The 27,757-nt window shown below is 42.0% G+C and overlaps 4 protein-coding genes across 5 annotated transcripts; 2 read left to right on the forward strand and 2 right to left on the reverse strand.

Moving 5' to 3' along the window:
* Window positions 1-532: 532 nt before the first annotated feature.
* PolrMT (mitochondrial RNA polymerase) lies at window positions 533-5,685 on the reverse strand. The gene is made up of 8 exons (XM_017142303.3): window positions 5,352-5,685; window positions 5,159-5,281; window positions 4,710-5,094; window positions 4,211-4,366; window positions 3,398-4,154; window positions 2,192-3,331; window positions 909-2,131; window positions 533-846 (listed from the first exon to the last, which is right to left on the reverse strand). The coding sequence occupies exons 1-8, from the start codon at window positions 5,527-5,529 to the stop codon at window positions 717-719; spliced, it is 4,092 nt and encodes a 1,363-aa protein (XP_016997792.2). The 5' UTR covers window positions 5,530-5,685; the 3' UTR covers window positions 533-716.
* Window positions 5,686-5,945: 260 nt separating this feature from the next.
* LOC108057772 (uncharacterized) lies at window positions 5,946-10,789 on the forward strand. Its single transcript, XM_017142206.3, has 7 exons — window positions 5,946-7,199; window positions 7,788-8,251; window positions 8,307-8,501; window positions 9,197-9,330; window positions 9,388-9,901; window positions 10,108-10,524; window positions 10,578-10,789. The coding sequence occupies exons 1-7, from the start codon at window positions 6,005-6,007 to the stop codon at window positions 10,710-10,712; spliced, it is 3,054 nt and encodes a 1,017-aa protein (XP_016997695.2). The 5' UTR covers window positions 5,946-6,004; the 3' UTR covers window positions 10,713-10,789.
* A 104-nt stretch (window positions 10,790-10,893) lies between these two features.
* On the forward strand, window positions 10,894-12,292 carry LOC108057773 (uncharacterized). Its single transcript, XM_017142207.3, has 4 exons — window positions 10,894-11,242; window positions 11,508-11,805; window positions 11,865-12,071; window positions 12,132-12,292. Exons 1-4 carry the CDS (start codon window positions 11,078-11,080, stop codon window positions 12,257-12,259), a joined length of 798 nt encoding a protein of 265 aa, XP_016997696.2. The 5' UTR covers window positions 10,894-11,077; the 3' UTR covers window positions 12,260-12,292.
* An 858-nt stretch (window positions 12,293-13,150) lies between these two features.
* Window positions 13,151-27,750, reverse strand: Pino (protein pinocchio). 2 transcript variants are annotated; one of them, XM_017142264.3, is made up of 5 exons: window positions 27,592-27,750; window positions 26,904-27,132; window positions 15,863-15,935; window positions 14,905-15,154; window positions 13,151-14,437 (listed from the first exon to the last, which is right to left on the reverse strand). In XM_017142264.3, exons 2-5 carry the CDS (start codon window positions 27,130-27,132, stop codon window positions 14,228-14,230), a joined length of 762 nt encoding a protein of 253 aa, XP_016997753.2. In that variant the 5' UTR covers window positions 27,592-27,750; the 3' UTR covers window positions 13,151-14,227. The 2 variants fall into 2 exon arrangements, with proteins under 2 accessions (XP_016997753.2, XP_016997755.2); XM_017142266.3 differs by lacking the exons at window positions 26,904-27,132; window positions 27,592-27,750 and adding an exon at window positions 16,956-17,421.
* Between the last annotated feature and the right edge of the window lie 7 nt (window positions 27,751-27,757).

A 27,757-nucleotide genomic window follows, 5' to 3' on the forward strand; every position in this document is an offset into this window, starting at 1 on the left:
AAACATAAAATTCAAAGGGAAATAAATATGGGAAAAATATTTAAAAAGTCCGAACAGCGTGTAAAAATAAATACAATATTTATAAACAAAATAAAACGCAATGTGGTTGTTCCACTCAAAAAATATTTAATTTTAAATAGAAATGAGCGCAAGATAAATTCACATACTACTAAGTTTTTGCACATGAATTCATGCACACACATAGCAGGTAGTATCTACAATGTAGTAGCCAAATTTAATTAAACAATCGTTTAATGGCGCAGATAAACAACCACACATGTTCAAGTAGCTCTGACCCAAAACGCTATGAAAAACTTTTGAGGTAGCAATACACATAAAAATTAAATGGCATTGAAATAAAATGGAAAACAAAATCGATCACCGAATGAAAGCAGACGTTTTTCCGGTCTTGTTGGTAATGTCTAGTATTAAGTAAATATTCCTCGTACTTTCTATATATTTTCGTTTTTATTGTCTGTCTACTACTCCCACTAGGCAATAATTACAAAAAACTGTTTTTTTAAAAGCATTTTAATCAATTTTATGTAATTAAAGGTTACAAAATCACATTTGGCGTCTCTTCACCATTCGCCTTTGGTAGCTTCTGTTTTTGCATTTTTTGTTTTTTTGGTATTGAAAGCCGAATTGTTTAACAAATTTAACTGGTATATTAAATAGAACTAATGACTATGATTAGGCACTGTATGTCGTAATTCCTAACTGAAGAAGTACACAGAGTCGAGTACGTTGCGCAGGTCAAAATCTCCCTTTTGCGGCAGCTGCTTTACAGTTCGGTTCAGCTGACGCTTGGACAGATCCTCGACGGAACCGTCGTTCGTAAAGTCGCTGGGGGAAATTAATATTTATTATATAAAAATAAACTTGATATATATGTTATTAACACTCACTTATCCTTGAAACTGTAGGTCTGCCGCATAAACTGGGAGAGCTGCTCGAGAATGGGCTGCGAGTGCAGGGCAACAAACTGCTCCCGACACATCCGATTCAGCTCCGGCACGGTGTTGGCGTGGGTCCAGAAACAGTCGTGTACCGAAACGAAGGTGATGCCCTGCCGTTCGCAGTGCAGCGAGGTGAGCATCATGTGCGAGGAATCCAGCGAATGGATAAAGTTCGGCGGGAAGGCATTTTTCTGCTTAAGGATGTTGGGTCGTTCGTACATGTCCATCGGCATGTTGGCAGACACCTTGAATCCGGCACGCGGGGAGTGCTTCATCTCCTGACGATTGTAGGGCTGCACCACCGGCAGTCCCAGTGGCGTTACCCACTCTACATTCTGGCTACACACTCCAGAAATAAGTCGGGCACACTCCGTAAACCAATCCTGGATCTCTCTCGTCGACGTGAACATTTCTCGCAGGCTCTCGAATGTCTTGGTGGTCAGATATGTGGACGCCGGCCACACCCAGTCCTTGGGGAACTCGTCAATGTCTTTCAGCTGGCGGGCTATCTGCAGTCTTGCTCCATAGCGGGTCACTCCGTAAACTGTAGTCATCACTGTTTGTTTGATGACCTTGCGACGAACGAATCCTGCGAGTGCTTCAGCCACATGTAGTCCATTCTGGGCATCGGTTTTCCTACTCCTCTCTACCAAGGTGGCCACTGCACTGTAAACATCCTGCGGAATGGCCGATGGTGCCAGGTTAACACTACAAGCTCCCGCTTCATCCCTTCCCAGGGCGGCATAATGCTGCAATCCATTGCACGATCCATCCTGGTGGATGGGAAAGCGACTCAGGTAGGCGGCGGGATCCGGAGAGCGATGCACATTGGCGATTTCCATGCAGCAGCCCAGAGTTTGCCAAGGCTCATCTGATTTGGCCCACCACATTCGTCCTGTGAGTGGATTGTCCGCAGAGTCCAGAATATCTGGCATAATCTCTTCCGCGTACAGGAGACGTTCCCTCACCGAGTCGCGTTTCTTCAGCCCAGTCAGATTGATGCAGTGCAGCTTGAGCCAACTGAAACCATCGACGCCCAGGGGCTGCGCCTGGTCGAAAATAAGCATAGATCGAGCCAAATCAGAACCCAGGTGATTCAGATGCGGTGGTACGGGATAGACGCGTCCACGGAAGTCCATGTTGTGTGGCAGCCAGAAGACTTTATCGCGGTACTAAAAATTAATTGGAAATATTATTATAAAGGAAATAAATAATAGTTAAACAATAATTACATGCTGTGCCAGTGACAACCTATAGAGAGCATCGCACCACAAGCTGTACATCTCGGCCTGCTTCCTTTGATGACCCAGTTTGTCCCGGAATTGCTTAGCACGATCCGCATTGGAGGCAGCATTGCCCTCGGCATCTTTGGCTGGCAGCGTCGGCAGCGGAGGCAGGGAACTGGGTGGCTGAGGGACATCCAGCTTCGCATCACCACCATTCTGAAAGACCTCAATGATCACATCCAACAGCTGCGTGTTCACCCGCCAAGGGACACTGGCCAACTGATTCAGAGAATCCAAGGCAGGATAAAGGTGCTGTGGGTTGGAAGCGCTGATCCGATCCCACTGCTGGATGGCTTGGTGAGGCAGGCGTATCAGTTCAGACTTGTTGAGCAGGTAGCCACCATTGTGTGGTGTACTCCACGGCTGCGGAGGGCACAGCATGGGCACCAGATTTGAGTCGAAGGTGAGTGTCTGCTGCCGTGAGGCTCGGAATAATCTCGAGAGCACCGGATGTGGCTTGACTTCCTCCTTAACAAAACGCCCCTGATTGCGGAAAAGAGTGTAGAAGGCGGGCAATAGGTTTTGAGGCTGAGTAGCCGCTTTGGCTTTGCTCTTTTGCCGCATCACATGAGCGTCGATCTTGATGTCCCGCATCAGAATGTTGTACAAGAAGCGACCCACGCCAGTCAGGACATTCGATGGCCACGGCACCTCCGGCAGGTCCATGCTGGGTCCACTCTCTCGCTGATCGTGCACAAGGCGCTGCCACGCCTGCCGCGTGTTATCCTGCGACTTTCCGCTGTCCCACAGTTCGCAGTACGAGCTGTATATCTCGCCAATCTTCTCCAGCGTGCCGTTGTGTTTCTTCTGCTCAATTTGGTATCGCTGCTGCACCTTCTGGCCGAGTTCTTTGTACAGCTGACCCACCGTTGGACTGAAGGTTTCCGAGCCCTCGGCCAGCTTGTAAAGTTCCTTGATCAAAATGTCGGCAAAGTGCGAGGTATCCAGGGTCTTTAGATATGTGTAGTAGTTCATGAAGCCATGTGGTTTGAAGCGCACTTGAGCTCGCAGAGTGTTGAGATCCCGCACAATGGCCGATGAAATTTGTTTGCGCCAAGTTTCCTCCAATTCTTTAAGACGTTCGCGCTAAAAATTATTGTATATACATAATTAGTATTAAGAAATTATATATAATATTTATTTCCAACTTACGCATTTCTCGGAATTTGCAAACTCCTTTGATTTCTCAATTGACTTGATTGTAATGCTACCGTCCAGCTCTATTTTAAGCTGCTCCCGAGCGAGCTGTTCCAATTGAGCTGTGGTGTAGCCTCGCTTGGAGTTCATTATGGCATAGTCCACTTCCTCCTTTCCCGGCTTTTCCTTTGCTCCAACAGGTAGGACATGTTTGTTGAGATGATTCAGCAGCTCATTATCGTAACCCAGTTGCGGTGGCACATAGACAGGTTTGAAATCCGGACGCAGTCGTCGAATGGCATCCAAGGCAATGTCCCGCTGATCGGCCACGAACTTGGATTTATCCATTATTTGATTTAAACTGAAACCATCCTTTTCAGCTTGCTCAATGTACTTGGAAGTGAACTGTTGGTTCTGTTCATCGGGTTCCAGGCGTCCCAAGCATTCAAAGACGGCGGCGTAGCTTTGCTCATTGAACGCCAGGCCATCCTCCTCGATGAGTTTGAAGAGCTCCTGGGAGCGATCAAAGGATCCCTTGGCGGCGTAACCGTGCAGAAGGATATTGTACAGATCGATGGTGATGAGGCCTTCGGACAAATGGGGCAAAGTACTCTTCCTCACCCTGCCGCGATAAGCGATAATGGTGGAGAGGGCGCGATTGAGCATGTTGGCCGAAACACACACATTTAGGTAGGTATTCAGGTTCAGGTGCAGTGCCCGCTGCTTGGCCAGACGCTCTTGCTCCTCGTTCACGTGAACCTTGGACTTGAATCTGCAGGGGAAAATTTTAGTATAGGAATCCTGGTTATAAAATCTTCCGATGCTCACCGTTTCTTGGACTTGGCTGTAACCGCATTGGCGTTTGGCATGGCTACCGATGTCACCGCGGGCTTACTTTTGTCCAGGGGATTAATGTAGGGTTCGATGGCTTCGAAAGGATCCAAGACGTCGGCTTCTTCAGGAAGCACCTTGGAAGTACTTAGCCTGTATGATTGAAAAAGGAATTTTATTCAATTTTATAGAAAAAATTGAGGGGAAATGTATTAATCCTATTATATAGGCTTGATTACACACAAAAATATGTGATTGGAAAAATTGACATATAAAAAATAGTTACGTGTATTTTGTTTTTGCTTTGGGTGTGTGTCTTTGTTTATTGTGTGTATTTGTTGTTGTGAAAGTAACCATTTAATTAGTAGAATTGACCATATTTGTGGTTGGGGACTGTTTGACAATTACAACAGTTGATTTTACCAATTTTTTGTTGTGTGTATCATTATTTCTAGGGAGTTTTCTCTATAGAAATCTCTGCCAATCCTTGACCTACCCGAAATCCGCTTCGTGCTGATCATTTCCCATGCTCTCGATGATATCCCGAAAGTTGTGAAAGCTCTTGAGTATATTTTGCACCTCGTCGGGATTCGCAATCACCTGTTTGGTGTACTCATCCTTGCCGAAAAAGAGCATGGGTCGATCATCGTATATGCCAGACTCCAAAACAGAACCATCCAACGCCTCCATATCGATTTTCTGATACTCCACAGGTTGCCTCTGTGCTAGGTCTAATATACCCTTGGTTTTCTTATCCTTGCGATCCTCTCGAGCACGTCGTTCCAGGATTTGCTGCTGGGCTTTCTGTATAAAGTCGGCCAGCTTTTTCGACTTCAATCGCTTCACCCGTGACCTCCGCTCGCTGATGGCTTGTTCTGTGACTAGAAAAGAAAATAGAGGATTTGTTTATCTAGGAAACTAGTCCCAATCCCGGCTAGAACCTACCCTCCAGGAGTTCCACATATTTCGCATAGCGCGGCTTGCGCAATCGCTTTTTTTTCGCCTGGGCCAGTGCATCTGCCTGTGTGGGTGTTGTTGTCTGTGTGCGTGTTGTTGTTGTAGTTGTCACTGCAATTGGAAAAGCACATGTTGCATTAGATTTAACTACTTTTTAGCACTTTCCTTTATCATTACTCACCTGCCGGCGTTTGGCGGTATAGCATTTGATAATACTGCTGATAATGCACGAAATTTGAGGTCGCAAATCCGCTGCCGCAGCCGCAGCACACTGTTGTTGTTGTTGGATGGGCGGTGGGCGGAACCCGCAGTGCTTTTTGCACGGCTGCCGCCCGGTTTGCACTCAACAAGCGATACATTTTGAGGAATTGCAGCTAGGTGTACACGTTCCACGCAAATGACATTAAATTATCGCAGTTTTCGGCACTTTTCTCACAGAATTTGTTGCATAATTACGCTCCGATTTCGTCCAATTCAATGTTTATTCCCGCACTTCACGTGTGGCGAACAGCTGTTTGCGACGCCAGGGCTGGCGAGTAAAAAATACCAACAAACATACCACGAAATACATTTTCGGGTATTTTTTATCCATATATTTTAAAACATTTTAAATATTTGAAAAGTGCATTAAGTTTTACATTTCAAATATGTATGAACTTCTGTTTAGCTTAAGCATTACATTTACACAGACAGGTTGTCCTTAAACAAATTTGGGTATTCCCTAGATTATTTTTATTACCGCTAAAAATGTAAGTATTCAGCCCTGGAAATTGTTGCCAACGATTTTTCCGTTACAATTCAAAAATAAACACAAACCAAAAGTTTAAATGAAAAATGCCGCCGAAAAGGGCAAAGAAGGGGGCGGCGGATAAAAAGGAGGAGGACCTCGGTAACCACCCGCAGCCACCGAATGTCTTCCTCTACATCCAGCTGGCCAACATAGCGAATCTGCCGGAAACGAAGCATCCGATGGAGATTCACATTACCCAAGGAGGCAGTTTGATCGTCAAATGCGATGAGCACTACAACACGGATGGGATCATAGTACAGGCGGAATTCTACGGGAAGCCCACGTTCACACTGATCTTCCAGCAGGACAATGTGGACAGGATCAATCATGCGGCGGATAATCCTCTCCTGATTCAACTGTACATGCGTGTATTTCCGCCTAAACCAGTCTTTGAAGTGGAATATGAAATGTTAGAGGAGGAGGCGGAGGCGAATGATAATCTGGAGGCGGATTCCGACTCCGATTTGGCCATATCCAGGACGACAACGAACGGAGATGATGAGTTCGTGGCCAGGGAGACGGAAAAGTTGGTTCTACTTTGTGTGGGCTACCTGGATGTGATCAAGTTGTTTGGCCACCGGCGCAGCATGATAGTTGAACAGTTGTTCCTCTATCCCATGCCGGATGTTCCCAACGATCTGCGCACAACCGTCCACACGGAATGGCATCTCTACACCCTGCTGCCCATCGCCAAGAAGCTCACCTTCACCAACATGGCCTTCGTGACATTTGAGAGCATCTACAACCTGAAGGAGGAGTACGTTTTGGACCAGGACTCCCTGTGGGTACGGGTCAGTTTTCGCTCCCGGCTGCCGAGTGATCGAAATGACTATACGTTTATACCGCTCTGTGAATTCGGGAATTTTGAGAGGAAGGTAATCAGCATGCAGGACAATCATCATGTCTTCGAGTCCTTCCGACGCAGCGTGTATCCTTGGCATGTGACTGGGTTAAAGTCGGCCATGGAGGTGGAAATGCATCGACTCTTCTCCGAACTATTCACCACCGAGGGCATGACGGTGGACTTTGAGGAAATCGACATTGGAATCGATGAGGCTCTCGTCTGCAACTCCTTTCACCGCTTTATCCTGACCCAAAAGATGGCCGATATCCTGTCCTTTGTCATCACCTGTCAGCAGTATGTTATTGCAGTGGAGGTGTTTCAAACTTTTGGGGCCGCCAAGCCACAGAAAGTTTTCCAGGGCGTTCTTGATCCATCTATAATGGCCTTTCCGGGGGGTAAGTTCAAGTCTAAAGAAACTTCAGTGTAATGGGTGTGATGTATTTTTGTACAAGTTAAGGATTGTTAAGGATGCTTTTGCGATCATATAATACTATTGAAAATTTTATTGGTAATATCGTTAAGATCTCCACAACGTTAAGATAACAAAATCGAATACATCTCTTAGACCGTTTAAACTTTTATAATTACACACAAAAAAAAGAATTTAACTGTAAAATCGATATGGCCATGTAACCTATTTCGTTTTTACATGAAATAACCTTTTCAACCAGGTCAAATTTACGTGACCACATATCAAAACAAAATTGATATTAAATAATTAGGGTGTTCAATTGCTTTGCAAACTTTGTAAAGTGTAAAAGTGTATATCAATTCCAACAACAATTTATATACAACATAGTTTTAAAGGCCTACTTTTGAAAATTTTTTTGTATAGAAATTGTTGTTGGAACTGCCTTACACTTTTACACTTTACAACGTTTGCAACGCAATTGAACACCCTAAATGTTTCATATCAATTTTTTGGGTCTAGGTCGGTTTTCTTTATCAAGGCACTATTTCTTAATTTATATTTATTTAAACAGTTCAAAACATGAGATTCGCTGTGCAACTGGATTATCTGGGAAAAATTAAGGCCAAAAAGCCGATGAGCAGCATAGTTAGTGGAAAGGGCTTGGAGCGCCAACGACTGATGCCCACATTTGCCATCATAAAGTTGTGTCTGCTGGCGCCAATTGGTGAGATCTACAAGGAGCTGAAGGTGTTTCGTGACAGCTTTGTTCGGCAGAATCGACTGCTCTTCTGCGATCGTCCTTACAGTTCCCCAAAGGTCTTAACACTGGCCGAGATCCAAATGGAATCATATGCCCGATTCGACAAGTTCATCCGGGATTGCATTGCATTTATTATCGACAAGAAGGTGATGAAGATCGAGGATAAGAAGCAGCATTTCTGCTGTGCTGTTCAAAACCTGACCAATATCCTGATGAAGTTGGTGGGCAGTGTCTATAATACGAGGACTCCCACATCCTCTAGCGTAGAGTTTGCGGTTAGTTAACTTTTGATATTAACCACTTGTTTCTAACCGATTTACTTATCCCCAGAACCTCTGCGCTTTTGCCTACAATGACTTAGAGCCCCGGATTCACAATATGGTGGAGCAGATCGAGAACGAGGGCTTTGAGAATTATTCGGTCCATAAGCGACTCCAAACAGAGCGGATCATCGACTACTTGAACACCATCAAACTGCTCCACTTAGTGAAAGATGATAGCCTTGCTAATCTTCTGCTTGAGAAGGTCAGTATTTGATTCATTGAAAAGTGATTCACTGATTAGGTTTGGGTACATTGAGTGACCAGTCCAGCTATTAGTAACTTTCTCTATAAAAAACTAAGCGCCAGACTTAGTAACTCATTTCCAAGTACTTATTTTCCTTTCTTATAAGATCTTGCTATTGACGAGTGACAACTTGGCTAAAAATAGAATCAGTAACTTCAAAAGGTTTGTGAACAATGTAGTTTTTAGTTAATTCAAACAATTGAATATTAGTTACAAAGTAATTAACCCACATTAAGTAATATGACACATTCATATAAAATGAAATAATCACCTGAATACATTTACATTTCCGTTAGAATACCTGTATTTTCATGTGATATAAACGGAAATGAATTAGACTTGATCTAAACCTGTAAGTGATTCACATAAATTGTACGCTAATTTGATTAGATTGTAAATAATGAATAACTGTGAGACTTGCACCTTTTCCGGTAGTAGGTATATCGGTTATAAATGAACGAAATTCGGAAGTAAACAATTAATCATTTTTGTTGTTAGGGTATGTTATCTAATTGATATTGATAAAGTCGATTCAACATAACGCGTTTGTACCGATTGCAATATGTTTAAAAATATCTTAAATGTACTCAAAGAAATTTCAGGAATAGTTCAAATGATAAAGGATTTCTTGAATTTCTTCTTTCCATTTATAGGCCACCACCGAGTATCCCAGTGACGAACGCTTCTGGTTCTACATGCTTATCGCGTACATGGAACGTGGCGATCTGGAAAAGGCCAAATTGTACTTTAATTTTAATCACCTGGCGGACACCCACGACTATTTTGCGTAGGCAGTAACTTATTGATATTCCAAACCAAAATTGACACTATCTCTCCAAAATAGGGGCTGGATTAAATTGTACATCAACTACGTGGACACACGAAACAATCCGGAAACCTCGCCCGACTGTACGGAGTGTCTTTTGAAGAGCATTACGAACTATGCTGAGCGGAATCCTCGGCAACAGGATGGCTGGATCCTGCTGTACTGTTACTATAAAAGGTTCAAATACGAACCGGGCTGCGCCTTTGCCCTCTGGCGATTTGCAGATCAGAATAGCCACAACCGGGTCAACTCCTCCTCCCATGCTCCGCACAGCCTTTGGGGTCTTTTCCTAACCCTGACTACAACCTTGGACTCGGTTCGGGGAACCCTGTTCTTCGAAGTCTTCAGGACCTTTGTGCGTCTGGGTCTCTACGAGTTCGCCCAGGTCGTCTTTGCCGCCGTGGAACATCTGTTCGATGATGCCGATCGATATATGATCAATACACAGCTGATGCTGATGCTCAATCAACTGGATGAGGACTTTGAGTTGCAGAGTTTTGAGTTTGGTGAAGAAGAGGAGGCTGATAAAGAGGTGGGTTGTTTTCCTTTTATCTCCCACAAAAAAAAGCATGTTCCCGTAAAATCAATATGGCCATGCAAAACCCATATCGTTTTTACATGAAATACTATTTTTGACCAATTCAAATTTACCTGACCGCATATCAAATTAAAATTGATCTTAAATAATGTAAAATCAATAAATAATAATTCAATAAATAACCCAAAATTATATTACAGGCCGCCATGAATGCCCAGATCAATGGTAATGTGGAGTTCCATCGAGGTAATCTAGAGGAGGCTGCCTTATACTATGAGTGCTGCCTGACCTTGCCCCCTGCCGAGGATAACGAACGCGATTCCTTCGAGGTCAGCAGACTGCGACTGGGATATATATCATATGAGTTGGGCAACTACCAGAAATGCATTGAAGCTTTGAGCGTGCCATTCGCTGGCAACCTGATTTCCCTTGTGGCCAGCTATATGCTAGGCAAATCCTACTATAAACTAAACGAATTGGAGATGGCTCTGAAATACTTTGCCATTTGCACCCAACTGGAGACCCATGTGCCCAATGTATGGGGATTTCTGGCGCTAATCAACCTGCGACTGGGTGAAAACTACAAGGCTGTCGAGTGCTGGAAGTACGCCAAAATAGTAAGAAAGATCTATATATCATTATACTGTTGATATAATTTTTCCATTTCCAGGAACCCAACTTTGCCATCGATGACATGATGATCTATGAGGAACTAGATGCCATCGACTATGATTCCGTTGACTTGTATATAGATTCTCCGAATCAGTTGGTCGAAGACATCTTCGCGAACTCACAGTCAAGCTAATAATTCCTATATTTTGTGTGTGTTTTGTGCTGTGAATTCGAACCCATAAAGTCCATCATTCTGACTTCTCTATTCCATTCATAATAGCTTCATATGGGTGTGTGCACCTGATGAAAGTGGAACGTTGGGGGTTTGTGGTTGGCTTTATCTCATGGCTATGTTTTTTTTTGTTGCTGTTTAGCTGGCGTGACTTGTTGACACAAGGTAATGAGACGGGGCAGCAGCAATTTGCTTACATAAGACAGTCCACCAGCAGCAGCACTCAATACACAGGCAAACGGCAGTAAAAACATGTCCTGGCTTTTTATAGAACCCATTCGAGGTCTAAAAACCACTGCTGCTGCTGCTGCAGTCTGCATCCAAACATGGCCCACGGAGGAGGCATCTCCTCATCGGCTGTACTGGAGGAGAAGCCAGCGGCCTGTGTGGCCAGCAGCACGGCCTTGGCCATAAGGAATTCCACGATAATCGCCCATCGGCTGTCCATTTATCTGCCCCAATTGCTGCTACCCTCGAGGGATCCACAGAAGGTAAGGGTTGGCCACCCACTCTCGGATTAAATATATTTAGGGTAATTTTCTCGACCGATTGTTAAATTTAAAGTAGGGTTAAAACCTTGCAATTTTAGGAAAAATCGGTGTTTAAACCTTCCTTTAAATTTAACAGACGGTCGAAAAACATTATAACATTAGATTACATTAAGCCATTTTGAATTTAATTTATTTTTCAATTTTAATTTGTTTAAATCATTAAAATAGGTATACATTTCTTAACTTGTATTTTTTTCTTTCCCAGCTCATTACAGAAATTAACTGTCATGTGGCCCAATTCCGGGAGCTACTCATCTTTATAGGACAGTCCCGGGATTCCCCTGAATTAAGGGAGAAGATCAGAAAGCTGAGGCGAAACTGTGTGGATGCCTGCAAGCACACCGCTCATCTAATCACTCCCCAGCCACGTCATTGTGTGGGCAGTCCCAGCGAAAGGATGCACTTGACCCTGCTTTTTCATCTCACCCAGCAATTTCAACATGAGTTGATCAAAAGTCATCGTTTGATCCAACTAGTGCCCCTGGACATGACGGATTATTATGGTTAGAAAGGAAATATATAAAAGTAATTAGGAATTTTAGTATTTATATTTATTTCACAGCTCCCTCACGCACTGCTCCATCCAACTTAGGCAACGTTATTAGCCAATTCCTGTTGTGCAAACAAATAAATCCAGACTTCCAGCAGGAGGAGCTGTGCAGCATTGTCAAGGATTCCCAGGAGCTGGCCGAACTCTTGGAGGAGCTGCAGGCTCACATGCCCTTGGCAGAGGCTTCGCCAGAATCTGAACTGGATCCAGCTCAGAAATGTGAGTTATATCATGGATTTTAATATATATAATATTTTAAAATAATAAATATCTCTTTAGCTGAAAGTAGTCTCGTTTCACTCAACACTCCAGTTTGGTACGCCCGGCAACGTAGACGGAGTTGCAAAAGCCGGAGCCGTAGTCTATGTTGCTGTTTAGCCAAAAATCAGGCTAAATCTTATCTTTAAAATTATATTGAAAAAATGTAACCTTTGGTTAATTTGAACCCTCCAGTAAGTTCATATAGAATGTGATTATTTTTATAAAAAATTCATAATATGTTTCTTAAAGATCAATTATGTATAGGAAGGCAAAACCTATCTAAAAATTAAAAAAAGAAATTAACCTCTGGTTAAAAAAAAACCTTTAGTTAATTTCAATCTTTTAGCAGATTCATTAAAGTATGATACTTATTATTTAAAATTTAAATTATGTTTCTATGAGATCTTTCTTGTAAAGGAAGTGAAAACCTGTCCATTATCAGCTAGAAAGTAGCGGTTTAACATCCATAAACAAGTCATTAAATCTATAATTACTGCAATGCTCAATGATAACGGAAAAACTTTGAAAAAACCGATAAAATGTATTCCCAGAAATGATAATACCGGCAGTGTGGAACACCAAAACAAACCCAAGGCAATAACCGTAATGAAAGCGATTAAAAGAAATACAAACCAGAAATACAAATTGAGTGTTGGTGTTTTCTCGTTTCGAGGAATCCCGAACAGAATGATGAAATCCGAAATCTGTGCCATTTACAGGGCAACAAAGGGCGATAAATTCGCCGAGAGCAGGTGAAATCCCGCTTTACGACGACTGAGAAAGATGTCATATATTTATATGCGAGAATCCCAGAAGCCTCAAGAGTGTTTACCGACCACTTAGCGAAGCAGGTGATGTCGGCTTTGGAGCGGCGTCGCCCAGCCCACCTGGTAACCATAAACGCTGATTAGATTCCGGCTTACACCGCGTGCCTCTCTCGTCATTGGACAATGGCCACCGGGTTGAGTGAAGCGCGATTCAGCGACTATCTGATAATACGACTTGACAACAAGAAGCCTCGAATAAATTAGAATACATTTGTTTTGATTTTTGCATAGTTTAAGTATTTAATTTTAAAAATATGCCTTTGTCTTTTACAAAACATATCTCTACATTAAAAATATATATTTATATATAGATGTATATTGTATGCAGATTTATATGATATATAATATATAGGTGTATATATTAGGTATAAACTTCTACATGTCATATGGATTTTCACAGAAAATCTTCAACTTTTTGAGTAATGCTTTTTAATTGTTTCCTTGTGCGTGTGTTTTAACATCCTTAATTTTGTATCTTTCTTCTTCGCGCTTTCGCTTTCCCCTTTGGAGAGACTGTTCAATCCTGTAGTTACTTTGTTGAGCATTATGCAATTTGGAAGATTCTTTGTTACGCTCACTGAGCCCTCCGTTCGCACCATCGAAGATAACTTTGATCTGTGCCCTCGGAACTCCTCGCTTGGAACAAGCTTTGACACAAGGCAAAAAGCAACAACAACTAACTAATTGTTAACAACAATCTCTACACGATTACACGGGTTGTTTAGTGTGTGTGGGTCATACAAAAATGATCATCATCATTATAGCTATCGTTAGACATTTGCTACATCATTATAAATTCACTATTTGTTCACGATTCTTTCTGGCTAATATCACCGTTATCACTGCATTGCCTAAACTCGGCTTAAGTCTAAGCAGAAAGAAGTCTTTTTCCTGGATAGAACAGGTCATGTGTGCAAACAAAATGGTGCCATTAAAAGGTAAACAAAGGAACTAACTTAGCTGCTAAACATTTGCATAGTCACACAACGAAACGAAAACGAAACCAGTGAAATCATAAAACAAAAGAAAATGTGTGCAAAAAAATAAAGAAAAAATAAAGACTCAACGCTGCACAACAATAAAAACTAACAACTAAAAAGCTTAGTAATTAGGCCCTAAATTACGGGTGAGAGACTGTGTGTTTTTGTGTGGAGGTGGAGCTGTTTCTGCCACAGCTTTCAGCTATCTGCTATCCGGATGAATGGCTGTGTGTTGCGGGGGTGTGGCTGATGTGTGGAGGCGTGTTTGCAGTCTGGCTGTCCAAGGAACTATGTGGCGATCCTCGCTCTACATGCGACCGCTTTTGCTCGCCGTTGACGTCGACAGCTGTTCCAGGCGGGAGCACAGCTCTTGGGCCAAACGCAGTTGATTCGCAGCGGCGGCGGCACACGAGGTGGCAGCTCCAGGGGCTCCGCCGACGGGCAACTGGACTCCGGTCACCACTTCCGGATAACTGATGCACACGCCCACCCAGCGAGCTTGACTGCAGGCATGGGACTGTAATGGAAACAAAAGGAAATGTTTAGTTTGGTAAACAAACATAAATTCTGTTGAATTTGTATAACTCGAAAACGTTTCATTTAATAGAGAATTTTAAGGCGTAATATCTATGTTGATTGTTTAAAAAACTTGTAGCCTAGAACATTTGTTTAAATAATCTACCAAAGAAAACCTCAATGCCTATTTGCATGGACTTATCGAACACAAAACGTAGAGGTGTCAACCAAAGCTGTTATGTATATTAACTTTTCTCAATCATTATCGGTTTCATTCTTTTTTTTGTACTCGCAAAAAATTAGTATCTATCAAAATGGGACTAACAGAAAGACTTGGCAAGGCAAACAATTGATCCGAGATAAAGAAATTTGAGTTATGACGTCCCATAAATCCAGGAAATTTTGGCTCAACGTTCGAGTTATGAAAAATTCGACAACGGGAGATTCCATTCGGCGCTTTCAACTCACCATGGCGAAATCACGCTTCCACTGGACACCGCACTGGCCGTCGCAAAGGGGACAGGGACGCTCCAGGCTGTAGCCACCGCATTCGCTGCAGTCGAGGGACACATGGTCATCCGTCCAGGAGACGCCGCAGGTGAAGCAGGAGCCCATATGCTGGCGCAGCTCCTCGATGGTCAGCACATTGTCCATGCTGATCTCCAGGGGACTACCAACAAGATCTGGCAGCGAGGCAGACAGACCCAGATTGTGATGCCTGGAAGAGATTAGAAACAAAAGCGGGGGAATTCTTGGTTAGTAATCATGACAAATTGTGGCGGGCGTCGGGCAACCGTGACCTTGCGTCGGGCGTGATTATGATAATGAACAGCGTGCCGGTACTCAGAGCGGAATGGGTTTTTGGGATGGGTGATGAGGCGGGATGGGGACGCGGGTAATGATTGGCTGGCGACTGTACCCGAGTCGACTCTACGGCGCGACTTTCGCCCGATCATGTGAGCGATGGCGACGGGCTTTTGTTGCTTTTGTGCGGCCCCAAAATGCCAAATGATAATGATACGAATGCGAATATATATAGCTATATACAAACACAGACGGACGCCGAACTGTTGAGCTCTGAAGGTGCTGGCCCCCTTCATTAATGGGCCAAAGTCGTGGCCAAATTGCAGGTGTGTTTTGTCTATTGTATTGTATTTTATTGAGTGATATTGCGGCTGTGTACTCTGCACCCTGGCCCCTTCGATAAGATTGCTAAAATCATGAATGAGCCACCACTCACGCCCCTTTCGTATCCCCCCGTAAATCAACCCTGACATTGTTTACAGCGTTATTTAGCGAATGCGAAAAACGGAAATGGAAACGATTCGAATCGAATCGAAATCGTTGGAATCGCTGCTTCCAGCTAAATGAATCATGTGTTTGATGATGAGTGTCTATCTTTGGGCATCTAAATTTGAATACTTACGACAGGGGACTGCAGATGTCGGCGATTTGGGGACCGTGAACACTGGCGATCGACATATTGGCTGTTGATGGCACTGCAAAGAGAGTTGAGGAAAACGGAAAAACGTCAGTTAAAGTTCATCAAGTGTAACTACGTGGTGCTGAGTTCAATGCTGGCCGGGTAAACGATCGCCGGCGAAGGTAAACGAGCTTGTTGTACAGGTGTGCGTGGTGACTCAAATGTCAGAGCTGTCGACTGTACCAAGTTTACCAGCTTCTGGACTGGAGAGCAGATCATTCAAATGGATATTGCTATATATATATCACATTTTCCGCAGCAACTCGGACGACATTCTTGGCTAAAATTAACAACTATTCGTGGGGCAACTGAAGGTGGAGTGCGGACCAAGTCCACAACCGCTGAAATCCGGTTGAAAGCACCATAAACACACCGAGGCCGTCGATCGGAGAGTGATCAGTGCGTCATCTTTGTGTAGTTTCAATTGTTTTGGGCTTGGACAATTAAATGGCTTTAATGTGCGAATTATTCGGAATTGGAAGCGGAACGTTAATTGTCTCCTACACATGGGGGAATACTGTCTATAGGGTATACTATACATTGTCTCCACGATTTTTGGCAAATATGCAAAAATCTTTTTGGCTAGGCACATGACTGCCTCGGCGTCTGCTGGCCTGGCCTGGCATCATAATAAATAAATAAATACATTTTCTGCGTTGTTATGCGGCCAGCCGTTGGACGATCGTTCTATATTTAGCTGGATCGCAACGAGAAAGTATAATCATGAGACGTGACCGAAATAAACGCAACAACATGGGATAGTCTGGGAGATGGTTTGCGTCCCTGCTAGCCTGGCTGCAATTTGGTTCGAGCCCCGGCTATGGGGGCAATTTTCAACAGAGGCAACGGCGCAAAAACGAAATTGCTGTAATTTATCCGAGCATATTGTGCCTCACACACAACTAGTTGCATTTAATTTGATTTTATTTATTTATAGAAGGGCACACACACAGTCGCACACAGAAACGGAGGGACACAGACGGGTCGCTTAATTTTCTTTTTTTTTTTTTGTTATTTTAGGCACGGAAATACTTACATTTGTTGTGTTATTTACGGCAACGACTGTTGTTTTTTATTTTTTCAGCGCTATTAATAAATCCAAATTGGGATTTCTGTGTTGTTTTTTATGTGATTTGTTTTGTTGCAGTTGTTGTTGGTAATTGTAGTTGGCCTTGCGTAAGCCAGACAATCAAATTACTTTTTTATAATTGCCTCGATATTAACATTAACCGTTGGCAATTGTCTTTGTTGTTTGTAACTTTTCACACGCGATGCGAAAGACAGTTAGCTCATGAAAATGCAATTGGCAATAATAATGGTATTCATGTATCTGAATGCAGTTGTTTGACAGAGACTACAGCGCACTTTTATAGTTGGACTGGGAAGCGAAACTGAACTGAGTAGCTGGGAATGGGATTGCTTTTCACCAGATTCGAATAGTTTTCTCCAGAGCCGAAAGACCAAGTGGGCAAGCACGTCGAACCGCGAAACTCAAATGAACGGCGCTCGCTGAAACGGCTCCGCTTTTATAGGCGATCCAAGTGGCGAGAGAGCCACCATTCAGACGAGAGCGAGAGAGCGAGTGGGAGAGCGCGACGAGCGAGTGATATTGCTCGAATCGGATGACAAAGCAAAGCTAACGAACTGAACTTGCCAACCATACAAGCACACAAACGAATTAAAAAAAATCAAAAAAGAAAAAGAAACACCCGAGTGCCGTGCAAAACTCGTAATAAACATTAACGGGGGGGGTAAATCACAAGCGAAATGCCAAAACAAAGTCAGATGCTTACCAAATTAGCGGGAGTTGGCAACAGGAGCGGCTCTCAGGGAGAGCGAGAGATAAGAAACCAAAACAAAGCGATAAGTAACGAGTGTGGCGACTATAAGATACCCGTTACTCGCGGCTAAGCTTCAAAAAATTTAGCCTACCTTTAACGGGGAGCTTTTTAAACCATTCTTTTTAATCTATAATTATAAGAATGGTTAGAAACTAAACATATATGACATGTACCATACATCTAATTTTCGACTAAAGGGTATCACTACAGATAGCGAGTAAGCGAGAGAGCGAGCACATTTAACGGTCAAGCGCAGCGGGCGGGCACCCTTACCCATACAGATACCCCTACCGATATCTCCTCCATACGCCCCATCTGCCCAGAACGGCAGTACGTATACGACACATTGACCGGACGGACACTAGTGCATCGACTAGGTGTAATCGCCCGCCGGTTATTGACGCATGTCCAAGAAGACGGCAAAACAAGATGCCCCCTGGCAACCGTCAACCGTCAGAAGAATCGCCAACGGACGACGGGCGCGTTGTTTCATTTGAATAACAAATCACTTTGCGCTATATGACAGGTAGAGCGCCGGGCAAGGACAGGGACGGTTACGGGTTCGGACTCGGATTCGGGTTCGGGTCCGTGTCCGTGAAAACAGCGGCAGGTGAAAAACAAGAGTGAATGGAAAGGACAGGCGACAGAGGGTGGTAGCCGGAAGGTGCGATCCTCATAAAAGGGCAGGTAGAATGCATCCCTAATCACCAGATCCGCAAAGGTATCAACGGAAAATTCCATCAGGGGGTGTTTCTCTCCTAATTACAATAGTATTATCTTTGCAATAACATGTTATTTAAAATAAATAAACGATATTTCAATAATATTATTTAAAAAACAACTATTATTCAAAAAACTAACTCTTCAATCTCAATGTATTTTCACCATGTACTGGCTGTTAAGAAATTATAGTTCCACATCTTAAAAAAGATATTTAATCATCACAAGATGACAATATCATGCTGAAATTATATTTTTTGCTCTCTGGTTATTTCCCCACTATAAATATACATAAACGTTGACACACACACACCATTTTTCGCTTATCAATCTACTGGTAATCTTATCAGCAAAATATTTTTTTTTTTTTGCAATGCGCGTGTCTCTGCAGCAAATTGTAAAAAAAGTGTAATGGTGAAACCCATTCGGTATGTATAATGTGACGACGAGGTGACTCCCGGGGGCTGTCATCCCGGCGGTTCTGGAAATTTTCGCTAACGTGGGCATGTTAATAGGAAAAAAGTTGCCAAAGTGCAGCTAGACCGAGCTTAACTTATGCATATGAACCGCGATCCAAGGCGCGCGCGTCGCTCGAAAAGGCGTTTCGAATTACGCCAGCCCAACGAAAAGGGAGCACCCCGACCAAAGCCAAGTATCCAAAACCAGAGACGAACCAAAGCCAAATCCAAGCGACCCTCGCCAAAATTAATGCAATTCAGCGACAGAGGCGACGGTCAACCATACACAGACGTACATATACTTGGGAAGAACATATAGTATAAACAATTAATGTTTATTTAGAAAGCAAGAACGAAACCCTCGGCGATCCGGGCACGCTTTTCACTGGCATTCAACTTTTGTCGAGGCGCAGTTTCGTACTTAAGTGCACGGAGAGAAATGGAATCGGATAAATACTGGATAAACTGATATAAATATATACATATCATGAAAAACCACAAGGTGTATTAAGTTCTTTTCTTAATATATTGAGGTTCTCAATATCCAACCTTTTTTATTTGCAGAAAAATACTCAAATTACGTGCAATCAGTATGTGATGCGTATAAAATACTTATATCAAATTGATGACATTTATATTTTTTGTACATTAAATTGTATAATATTGGGTAATTGCATAATGACCCCGATCATTTTGCGGCACTTTGGTTTTCAGTGTGGCGATGGAATCGGGGGACCATTGTCACCGGAGAAGGTCACACGGCAATTGCCTGAGAAGATCACACAAAAGAGACAGTCTCACCTCAGCGGAAATTGCGTCAGACAACGTGAGGATATTAGTCCGAAAATAACAATATTTAAACAATATTTTGCAAACCTTTTAAAAACTTATTAAGTGCCCCCGCACTCATGCGTGTGTATTTTTATACTCTTCCACGAGTGCCAATCCAATTTCAAATCCCTGCTAAATTTATCCAGTCGGTTGTCCAGATATAATTTTTTTTTTTTGGAAACCAGTACGAAAATATAAACAAATGTATTTCGCAACCGGATGATCTAGGCTAACAATCGTCCAGAAATTTATATTTTTATCTTATCGCTTGATTTATTCGTCGGCAAAAGTGCTATCAATAGATGGAATATCATAAATATATGTTTATAGGGGGCTATTATTAAAATATTTATTATTTGACATTTTCAAACATATATAACACGTCATAGAATTTTTGTTGATGAAAAAACCCTTTGCTTTGTATAGAAATCTGTTTATTATTATTGTAATTACAGAGTTATAGGGGAATTACTTCCGGAAAAACCACGACTAATCTTTAAAGCGAACTATTTGTTTTCAGTATTGCACTCAATTAAATATGTAAATTATTACAACTTTCAAGGGCTGCTGGTGAATTTTCTAAACTAACAAAAATTGATTTAATAGGCATAAATCTTTAGTTAGACTTAACTGCACACTTTACTATCGTTCAGCTACCTTAAGGAAATAAAAAAGTTTTATGAATCTATTTTGGTATTTTTAGATCATTGTCTGTTGTGTTTTTCCATTCATTTTCTAAAAATGTTTATTTTGAAACCGAATTTATTTGTGGATTTACAAAGAAATAAATCTAATTTAAACTAAAAATGTGTGTTATTTTTTCCTGCTGTTATTAAAACCCACTATTTACCCAGCTTGTAGAGGGTATTGCAATTTCCCTATACTCTGTGTGTATTTGCCAAGACAACCCCCTTGGAATTATGCATAACCAGAGTGCTCAAGTGCTGCTTGAAGACATGCGCTTCCTCTTTTGGATTTGGCCTGCCCGCTAGTCTTTAGCTTCGGTTTTGAGCTCTGTTTCGAGCAACTTGCTCCGCAGCTAAGCAAACAAAGCTGCTCCTGAAAGTAGCTGTTAATTATTGTTATGGGTGGATGTTGTGTATGGTGTGTAAATATACGGCACACATGCGGATGGTGGATCCGTCACAGCCAAATGCAAAAACAAAGGCGTCTTGACGTCAATTGCTGGGAGAAATGAGGAACCCAACCCAAAAAGATAACAACAGAAGCGCGGCTTTGTTTTGTTTTTGATTTTTAATATCGATCTGGAGTTTTTTGTGGGCGGCATGGCTGATTCATTAGACTTATGGGGAATCTACGACTTTTGGGTTTCTGGCCAGTCAGCGCCACACGTTGATCGTTAAAATCATCTGCGGACAGAGCGTTGCTTCCATCATCACATGCTGATGCTAATGAGTTCGCTTGAATGCGACAAACCCGTTCCACGGGATTCCCTCGCCCCGAGATTCGAGTGTAAACAAACCAAAATCGGAATTCCATCGCTGTACTATGGAAACCGTTTACTTAATTAATGGGGGAAAAGTACCCACACGAATATCGGGGTAAACTGCCAAAAGCGGGGCGTGACTTCGTCTGGTCATAATCCAACGAAAGTGGCTATTGGTTCTATAATCACAGGCCAGATAAGTGCACTTAGTATTCGCGACTCAATCCCCTCTACCAACCCATCGTCGATCGGAAAGATTTACGAGCCCATCTCGCCCAGCCGCCAGACGAAACTGTTGACAAGGGCAATTAGAATGCCGACGAACGACCCTGACCTTTGGCCCCCTTTGGGTATACTAATTTCCATGGGTTTTGTAAGACTTCCACGTAATTAATTTGCATACCGTGACTGATAAAGCGAGCGAGCCAATGAGAAATGGGAAAACCACCTATAAATAGGTCTATGACATGTTATCTCACGGCGGCGTTACATGTTTACGAATATATATAGATCTCTCGTTACTCTAGATCGGCGATCGGAGTGATGACTGATACTGCCATTGCGACCCTGTCCATGACTGAAAAGCCCCCAGAAGGTGGGTCTCATTGAGCTCTGGTTTACGTGACCCTGGCCCTGGGAGAGCACCCAAAGAAATGGAGCTGCATTCCTCAATGAATCCGATGATGACTACTTCTATTATCAGTGTTCCACAAATGAGTGTATTTAATCATTGCACCACATAGTTATTTCTGAAATATCACTAAGATTTAATAATAAAATTATCCCAGCTGTGAATAAGCTTTTTGTTCAAACAAAAATAAATAATTACTAATATTTTAAGGGAGCGCCTTAGCGAGATCTATATTATTATCTATAATGGGAAAACCTATTTCCTATACACATTTTTAAAAATAGAACGTGTTCTATTCAGGTTTAATGACGACTCTTTAATATTTATAGATCTCGTTTCTTTTTCGTCTGATCGTCTCACGATTATATACCCGATTTGTACGTAACCTTCAGTAAACTTGACTGCAATGATGGGTGATAAAACCCCTAAGCTGATTAGATCAAAAAGGAAAATACGTAAGAATAATAGGGTAGGTTCTAAGAACAAAGTCTCACTAAGATACCATTTTCCCTTGAACTATTTCGATAGCAAGGCTTTAATCTTTTAATCCATATATAATATTGCAGGTAACATTTTCAGAGATTTAAACGAAACAAAATATCAGGCGCAATATTCAATATGATTATTTTAACGCTATATTAAACCGAGCAATCAAACGATAAAACAATGTCAATAGCTTAATGGCGTATTAACTTAATTTTCAAAGAATAAAAAACCCGGAAACCCCAGAAATTTGTGAATTGACGACGAAGTAAATGCTTATGATATATTATAAAAGCAATTCCATTTAAAATTAATTTAAATAATATTCAACTATTAAGTTCCCAAGAACTATTTATTATTTAATCTTTCCATGTATTATGAATTTCTATAAATGTGATTAATTAGAAAACTTAAGTCATGCATCATCCCAAATCACATATGTTTATGTCAGGCAATATTACTGTGAAGCTATACGAAACTGATTTAAAACAGTTTGTTTATATTATCAGGCGATTATATATCTCCCTGAAACCGCAAATTAGGCTTGATAATTTCAGACAGAGTTAGTGGGAAACAAAATGGAACGGCCTAGAAACATGTTTTTGTATTTCTATTTGGTTTTCTGGATTATTTAGCTGAACTCATTAGAAAAACAATGCCCGGAACATTACGCGACTCGATTAAAATGCATAAACAAACCGCGGCACATTGAACACTAGTTCAAGGTACTATTTGCAACGCAAAATCGGTATTTGCAAAAATCCCAACCGCAGGCAAAGTGCGCAATCCCAAATCGGAAAACTAGAACACACGAGAAATATAATGCTCCCCCTATAGGGGGATGGGTAGGGTTTTTGTGGTTTCGCTTGGCGCGCGACAATTAACACTTGTGGAAGTCTGGAGAACACTTAATTAGCAATTTGCATAATGCAACAGTTTGTTAATTACACGTGACACGGGAGATTTCCACAGGGGAATGTGGTTGGGAGGCGTTTTAACACTCGGTTCCGGAGATGTTGCGGCTTACACGTCCCAAGATTCCCCCACAAAGATTCCACGTTCAGTTCAATCTGGTTTCGCTTTTAATTTGTTCAATGAATTTATATAGTTCGAATTTTAGGCTTTCGCCAGGGACAATATTTAATTAATTTTTAGCATGTGCATGGCTAACAAACAAACTGGTTCCGTAAATTGACAAAAGGTTCTACATTTCAAGCAAAGAACAGTTCAGTTTGATCTGGTTTTTGAGTGTTTAATTTTCTCAGACAAGTCATTTCGAAATGCGAGCTTGGGAATGGCCCCTAATTAATAAAGTGTCAATAAAGAAACTAGTTTGATAATTTGATATATCAGCTATGACTGAACAAAGAAATTTTTATAGTTCAGCGTTTCCAAGTTTTCTATTTAATAAACTTATGGGCTTAAAGGTTTCCTAATAATTGGGGCTTTGATTATTTTTTTACGCAATTCTACAGAAAATTAGATTAGTACTTTTCCAAGGAAGAAAGATTACAGCTTACTTCAGACTCTTATCTTTCATTTTAAATGTTTTCTTCTTAGGAAAGCTTATTTTGAATGCGATTTTCATTTAAACTTTGATTTAGACGCAAGTTGAAAATAGCCCATAAAAGTTCAACCATTAATAAACAGAAATATTATTTCCCAGGTGCTGGGTGCCTATTTTTATGACGACTACCGTGTGTGTGATGCAAATGGTGGGAATTTACAACAAGTTCGAGGGGGTATATTTAGTCAATAAAGTGGCGCGAGCGACTAACTGACGTCGTCAGATCTGACAACGTCGTCATCATCAGCATCTCGTTGAGGGAAATACTATATGGTATACTACGGCAGCCGCATCCACATCATGGTTTTCTGTTAGATTTGCGTCGCACGGAACATTTGCCCAGTGTAAACATATACACAAGCGGTACCGGTTTGAACCGATTACGACTGCCGTAGTGCCCGGCAAGGGTTCCATCTACTAAATCTATATGCTCGCTTGTGTGTGCTAAAATTGTAAATTAATAAAAAAAAATACAAACAAAAAGAACGGAGAACGAAGAACGAAGCCAGCACAATGAATGAATGAACGGGCGGAATTCGAATTGAAATCAATCCTCGACACACGGACACACCCAGCGATCGGATTGTATGGGTCGGGCCTCTCTAAATCGAGTGCATTAGCTTTACATGTAACTATAGATTAGTTCCCTGTTGCCACCAGGGATTCTATTATATTATTTTTTAAGTATAGACATTCCTTTCACCTTATCAATTTGTTCTAAATTCTACAAGCTATTTCCAGTTCTTGAAAGTTCTTGAAGAATTAACTGAATGGTTTTGTTTTTGAGCTATTACAGACAAGTGTATAATAGATATAATTATAATTTAGTCGACAAACCTCATTAATGGTTCCCGGAATAAATGCTCAATGGGTGACACACTCTGGTGATCTTTTCTCTCTGTATTTGGATTATAACCGGCAAATGGGGGGCATTCAGCCTCGAACCGGTTGAGACCCAAGTAAGTCGGTTGATAGCCATCTGGAGCCGCCTCTAACTGGTGGCCAGACCACAAAGCCCGGCCCCAGATCCACATCCAGATCCCGATCAGAAGTCAAAGCTCGCAGATCGGATTGCATTTGGGCACTTTCCATCACGCCATCGCCGTCCAGCACACCTCCTCTTCCACTCCATTGCGGAGGGACTGGGCTATCATAGATTTGTGAACCTGAGACGACGGGGCTGCTGCGCAATTCCAGGCGGTAGTTGTAGTAGCAGCGGACTTATCAGCCAGAGACGCTCGCGCCGACAAATTGAACAAAACCGTGAACGAACTGCGCGTGGCGTTTTCGTTCTATAATGAGCATGGGAACATAAAACACAGACTGTGGGGGGTGGGGGGACATTGCGAAATCGAAAACGGTTTTATTTTTAAAAATTACCATTACGTTTGTCGTTTTAATAAGCATTTTATGCAAGCGAAATGCTTATGCAAGCTCCCGTGTCCGCGCATGAGACAGTGAATTTTAGCAAACGCTTCCCACAAAAAAATAATTAATGATGTATAAGGAACAACCGAGTCTAGACAGCAGAATGACTCAAGTCCCACACGAGATAAGCACAAGAGCGATCAGTTAAGATAATAATATTCCACGACATCCATCATGATAAGTGGCCAAGTAACGCTTGTGGAGAATCGCTTTTCAGGCGAAAGATCACATCTAATATGAGTGAGTCACGCAGATAAAGCTTAGTCTTATAAATAGTTCCGATAAATCGTTTTCGACTAGCTTGATTGACTGCAAATTCTCCGTTCATTTGAACTCTTACAACATCCACGTGAACTGAAACTGTGTAACTTTGGCAGACGATTGCAAAAAGTCTGATGCAATATGTTAATCATTCGCAAATAAGCGAGCTAAGTTTGTAGGGGGAAAAATGGCATAAGAGGCCAAAGTAGCAAATGCAGCTTCAACTTTCTCTTCCTTTTTGGTTAATTAACATGTTGTAAAGACTCTAAAATTTAACTGAACTAACAAATCAGTCCTGGTAATTCAATAGCACTTTGTTTGAGATCGTAAAATCTAGGAAAATATATAGACGATTAAGGAAATTTAATGTGAAGTCATTAAGGCGAAAGAAACTAGCTTCAGAAAAGTTTTCCTTTCAATAACTGGCCCACTTAAGACCGGATAAGGGACATAATATCCAACACTCATGGCTGGTTCACACGCAATATTCATAGGGTGGCTTAATACTCCCTAGAAGCCTTTAACGAGCGACACGTGCCGAGTTGCTTTAACAATATGCATGCAAAAAACAAGCTCACGCTAGCACGCATAAGCTACTAGCACTGTTATTGTTGACCAAAAAATTGGGGAAAAATTCCACTCGAATTGTTGGGCCATCGGACATATTTGCACACTCTTTTGGCACCCATTTTTCAGCCGGTGAACTGAAGGAGAGGCATGATCGAGCGGAGAGGCCGGTCTGCTTCGATCCGCACCGGAGTCACATGACAAACGCGTGAATTTGCCGGCTGAATTCTGGGTGACAAGCGAAACGTGTGAATAGGCGAGTCGCACGACTTGGTTGTACGGTTGTACAGCTAATCAGATTGCAGATAAACGGAATGGGCAAAATAATTAGCCAGAGGAGAGTCCCCATCCATTCGTTATTGATGGATCGCTTAATTTTCATGGTTTGTACATGGTACTTTCGTTCTAAAAACAGCAAGGAAAGCGTCTAAATTTAAATGGAATACTTTGGGGATTGTATAATTGATGGCCCTTGTTCTCTATATATTTATGGCCCATTATCAACGGCACTCGAAGATAAAGCCCGGAGTGTATTGGCATTAATAAAAGTGTACGGCAGTTTCCGCCCGATCAGACAAAAGCCGGGACTCGAGAAATCGGGAAAACCAACCGGGCGATAAGCCAATGCAGCTGGTACAAAGGTGCGAAAAAGGTTTCCCGACTAGCTAATCGTAAATAACATAGATTACTCCGATGTCTAGACAATAAATATAGGCAGTGGGTTAATTATACCCCTACACAAATATTCACCTATAAAATTCAGCTTGTCGGTGGCGAGATTACAAAAGTCGGGATCATCCACATCGAAGATGATGCCATCCTCCCACTCGGTGACAATGTGCGATGACGAAACGGAAACGGAAGTGGAGGAGGAGCCTCCCACCAAGGAGTTGTTTCCGCTGCCGGAAATGCAGATGTTGTTGTTGTTGCTGCTGCTGCTGCTGGCGGAGATGTGGTTGTTGTTGCTGCCCGTTTTCATCTGTATGAAAGAAAGAAGAAACGCAATTAAAAAAGGGTTTGGAAAATGAGTACATATGTACGTGCTGGTATGCAAATAGCAAAGTACACACGTGGCTCAAAGTGCAATTTATGTTGATTGGCCAGGTTAATGGGGAAAAGTGCTGATAAATCGGTTAAAAAGGGGGGAGGGGGTTCTGCAACACAGCTGTTGCATTCTCACACTCACACACACACACACCTCTTGCAACATCCTATTAAAATGAACTGGCAAAATCAATAGATGCAAAATGCATTTTATTTAGGTGAAGGCTTTATGTACGTATGTGTATTGTATATATATACGATTGCATTCGCCTAATGTTGTTATTTTTGTTATTGCCTTTGCCTTTGCAAATTTTGTTTGGCCCCGTTTGCATGTGTGTTTGTATCAAAAGACCTCAAATCGGATTTACCTGTATTACCCATTGATTTTACTCACCTTTATACAGTGCCAGCACCTTCAGTTGACCAGCAAAAAGTTGATTCTCCAAATCGTAGCCCCCACAGCCGGATTTTAAGTTAAATTTGGATAAAATTGCTGCAAAACAAAACTTTGCTTGCCAAATCGCTGGCAACTAGAGGTGGCCAGCTATCGATTGTTGTAG

The sequence above is a fragment of the Drosophila takahashii genome, chromosome 2L, assembly GCF_030179915.1.
Source record: "Drosophila takahashii strain IR98-3 E-12201 chromosome 2L, DtakHiC1v2, whole genome shotgun sequence".
NCBI classification, from domain to species: domain Eukaryota; kingdom Metazoa; phylum Arthropoda; class Insecta; order Diptera; family Drosophilidae; genus Drosophila; species Drosophila takahashii.

Coding starts and splice junctions, on each gene's coding strand:
- PolrMT (XM_017142303.3), bottom strand. CDS start 5,529: ATGTATCGCTTGTTGAGTGCAAACCGGGCGGCAGCCGTGCAAAAAGCA. Junction 4,367..4,709: donor CAGCACGAAGCGGATTTCGG/GTAGGTCAAGGA, acceptor TCAATCATACAG/GCTAAGTACTTCCAAGGTGC. Junction 3,332..3,397: donor TTGCAAATTCCGAGAAATGC/GTAAGTTGGAAA, acceptor AATAATTTTTAG/CGCGAACGTCTTAAAGAATT.
- LOC108057772 (XM_017142206.3), top strand. CDS start 6,005: ATGCCGCCGAAAAGGGCAAAGAAGGGGGCGGCGGATAAAAAGGAGGAG. Junction 8,502..9,196: donor CTAATCTTCTGCTTGAGAAG/GTCAGTATTTGA, acceptor TTCCATTTATAG/GCCACCACCGAGTATCCCAG. Junction 10,525..10,577: donor GCTGGAAGTACGCCAAAATA/GTAAGAAAGATC, acceptor TTCCATTTCCAG/GAACCCAACTTTGCCATCGA.
- LOC108057773 (XM_017142207.3), top strand. CDS start 11,078: ATGGCCCACGGAGGAGGCATCTCCTCATCGGCTGTACTGGAGGAGAAG. Junction 11,243..11,507: donor CCTCGAGGGATCCACAGAAG/GTAAGGGTTGGC, acceptor TTTCTTTCCCAG/CTCATTACAGAAATTAACTG. Junction 12,072..12,131: donor ACTGGATCCAGCTCAGAAAT/GTGAGTTATATC, acceptor ATATCTCTTTAG/CTGAAAGTAGTCTCGTTTCA.
- Pino (XM_017142264.3), bottom strand. CDS start 27,132: ATGAAAACGGGCAGCAACAACAACCACATCTCCGCCAGCAGCAGCAGC. Junction 15,936..26,903: donor CGACAAGCTGAATTTTATAG/GTGAATATTTGT, acceptor CTCTCTTTGCAG/TGCCATCAACAGCCAATATG. Junction 15,155..15,862: donor GACATCTGCAGTCCCCTGTC/GTAAGTATTCAA, acceptor AATCTCTTCCAG/GCATCACAATCTGGGTCTGT.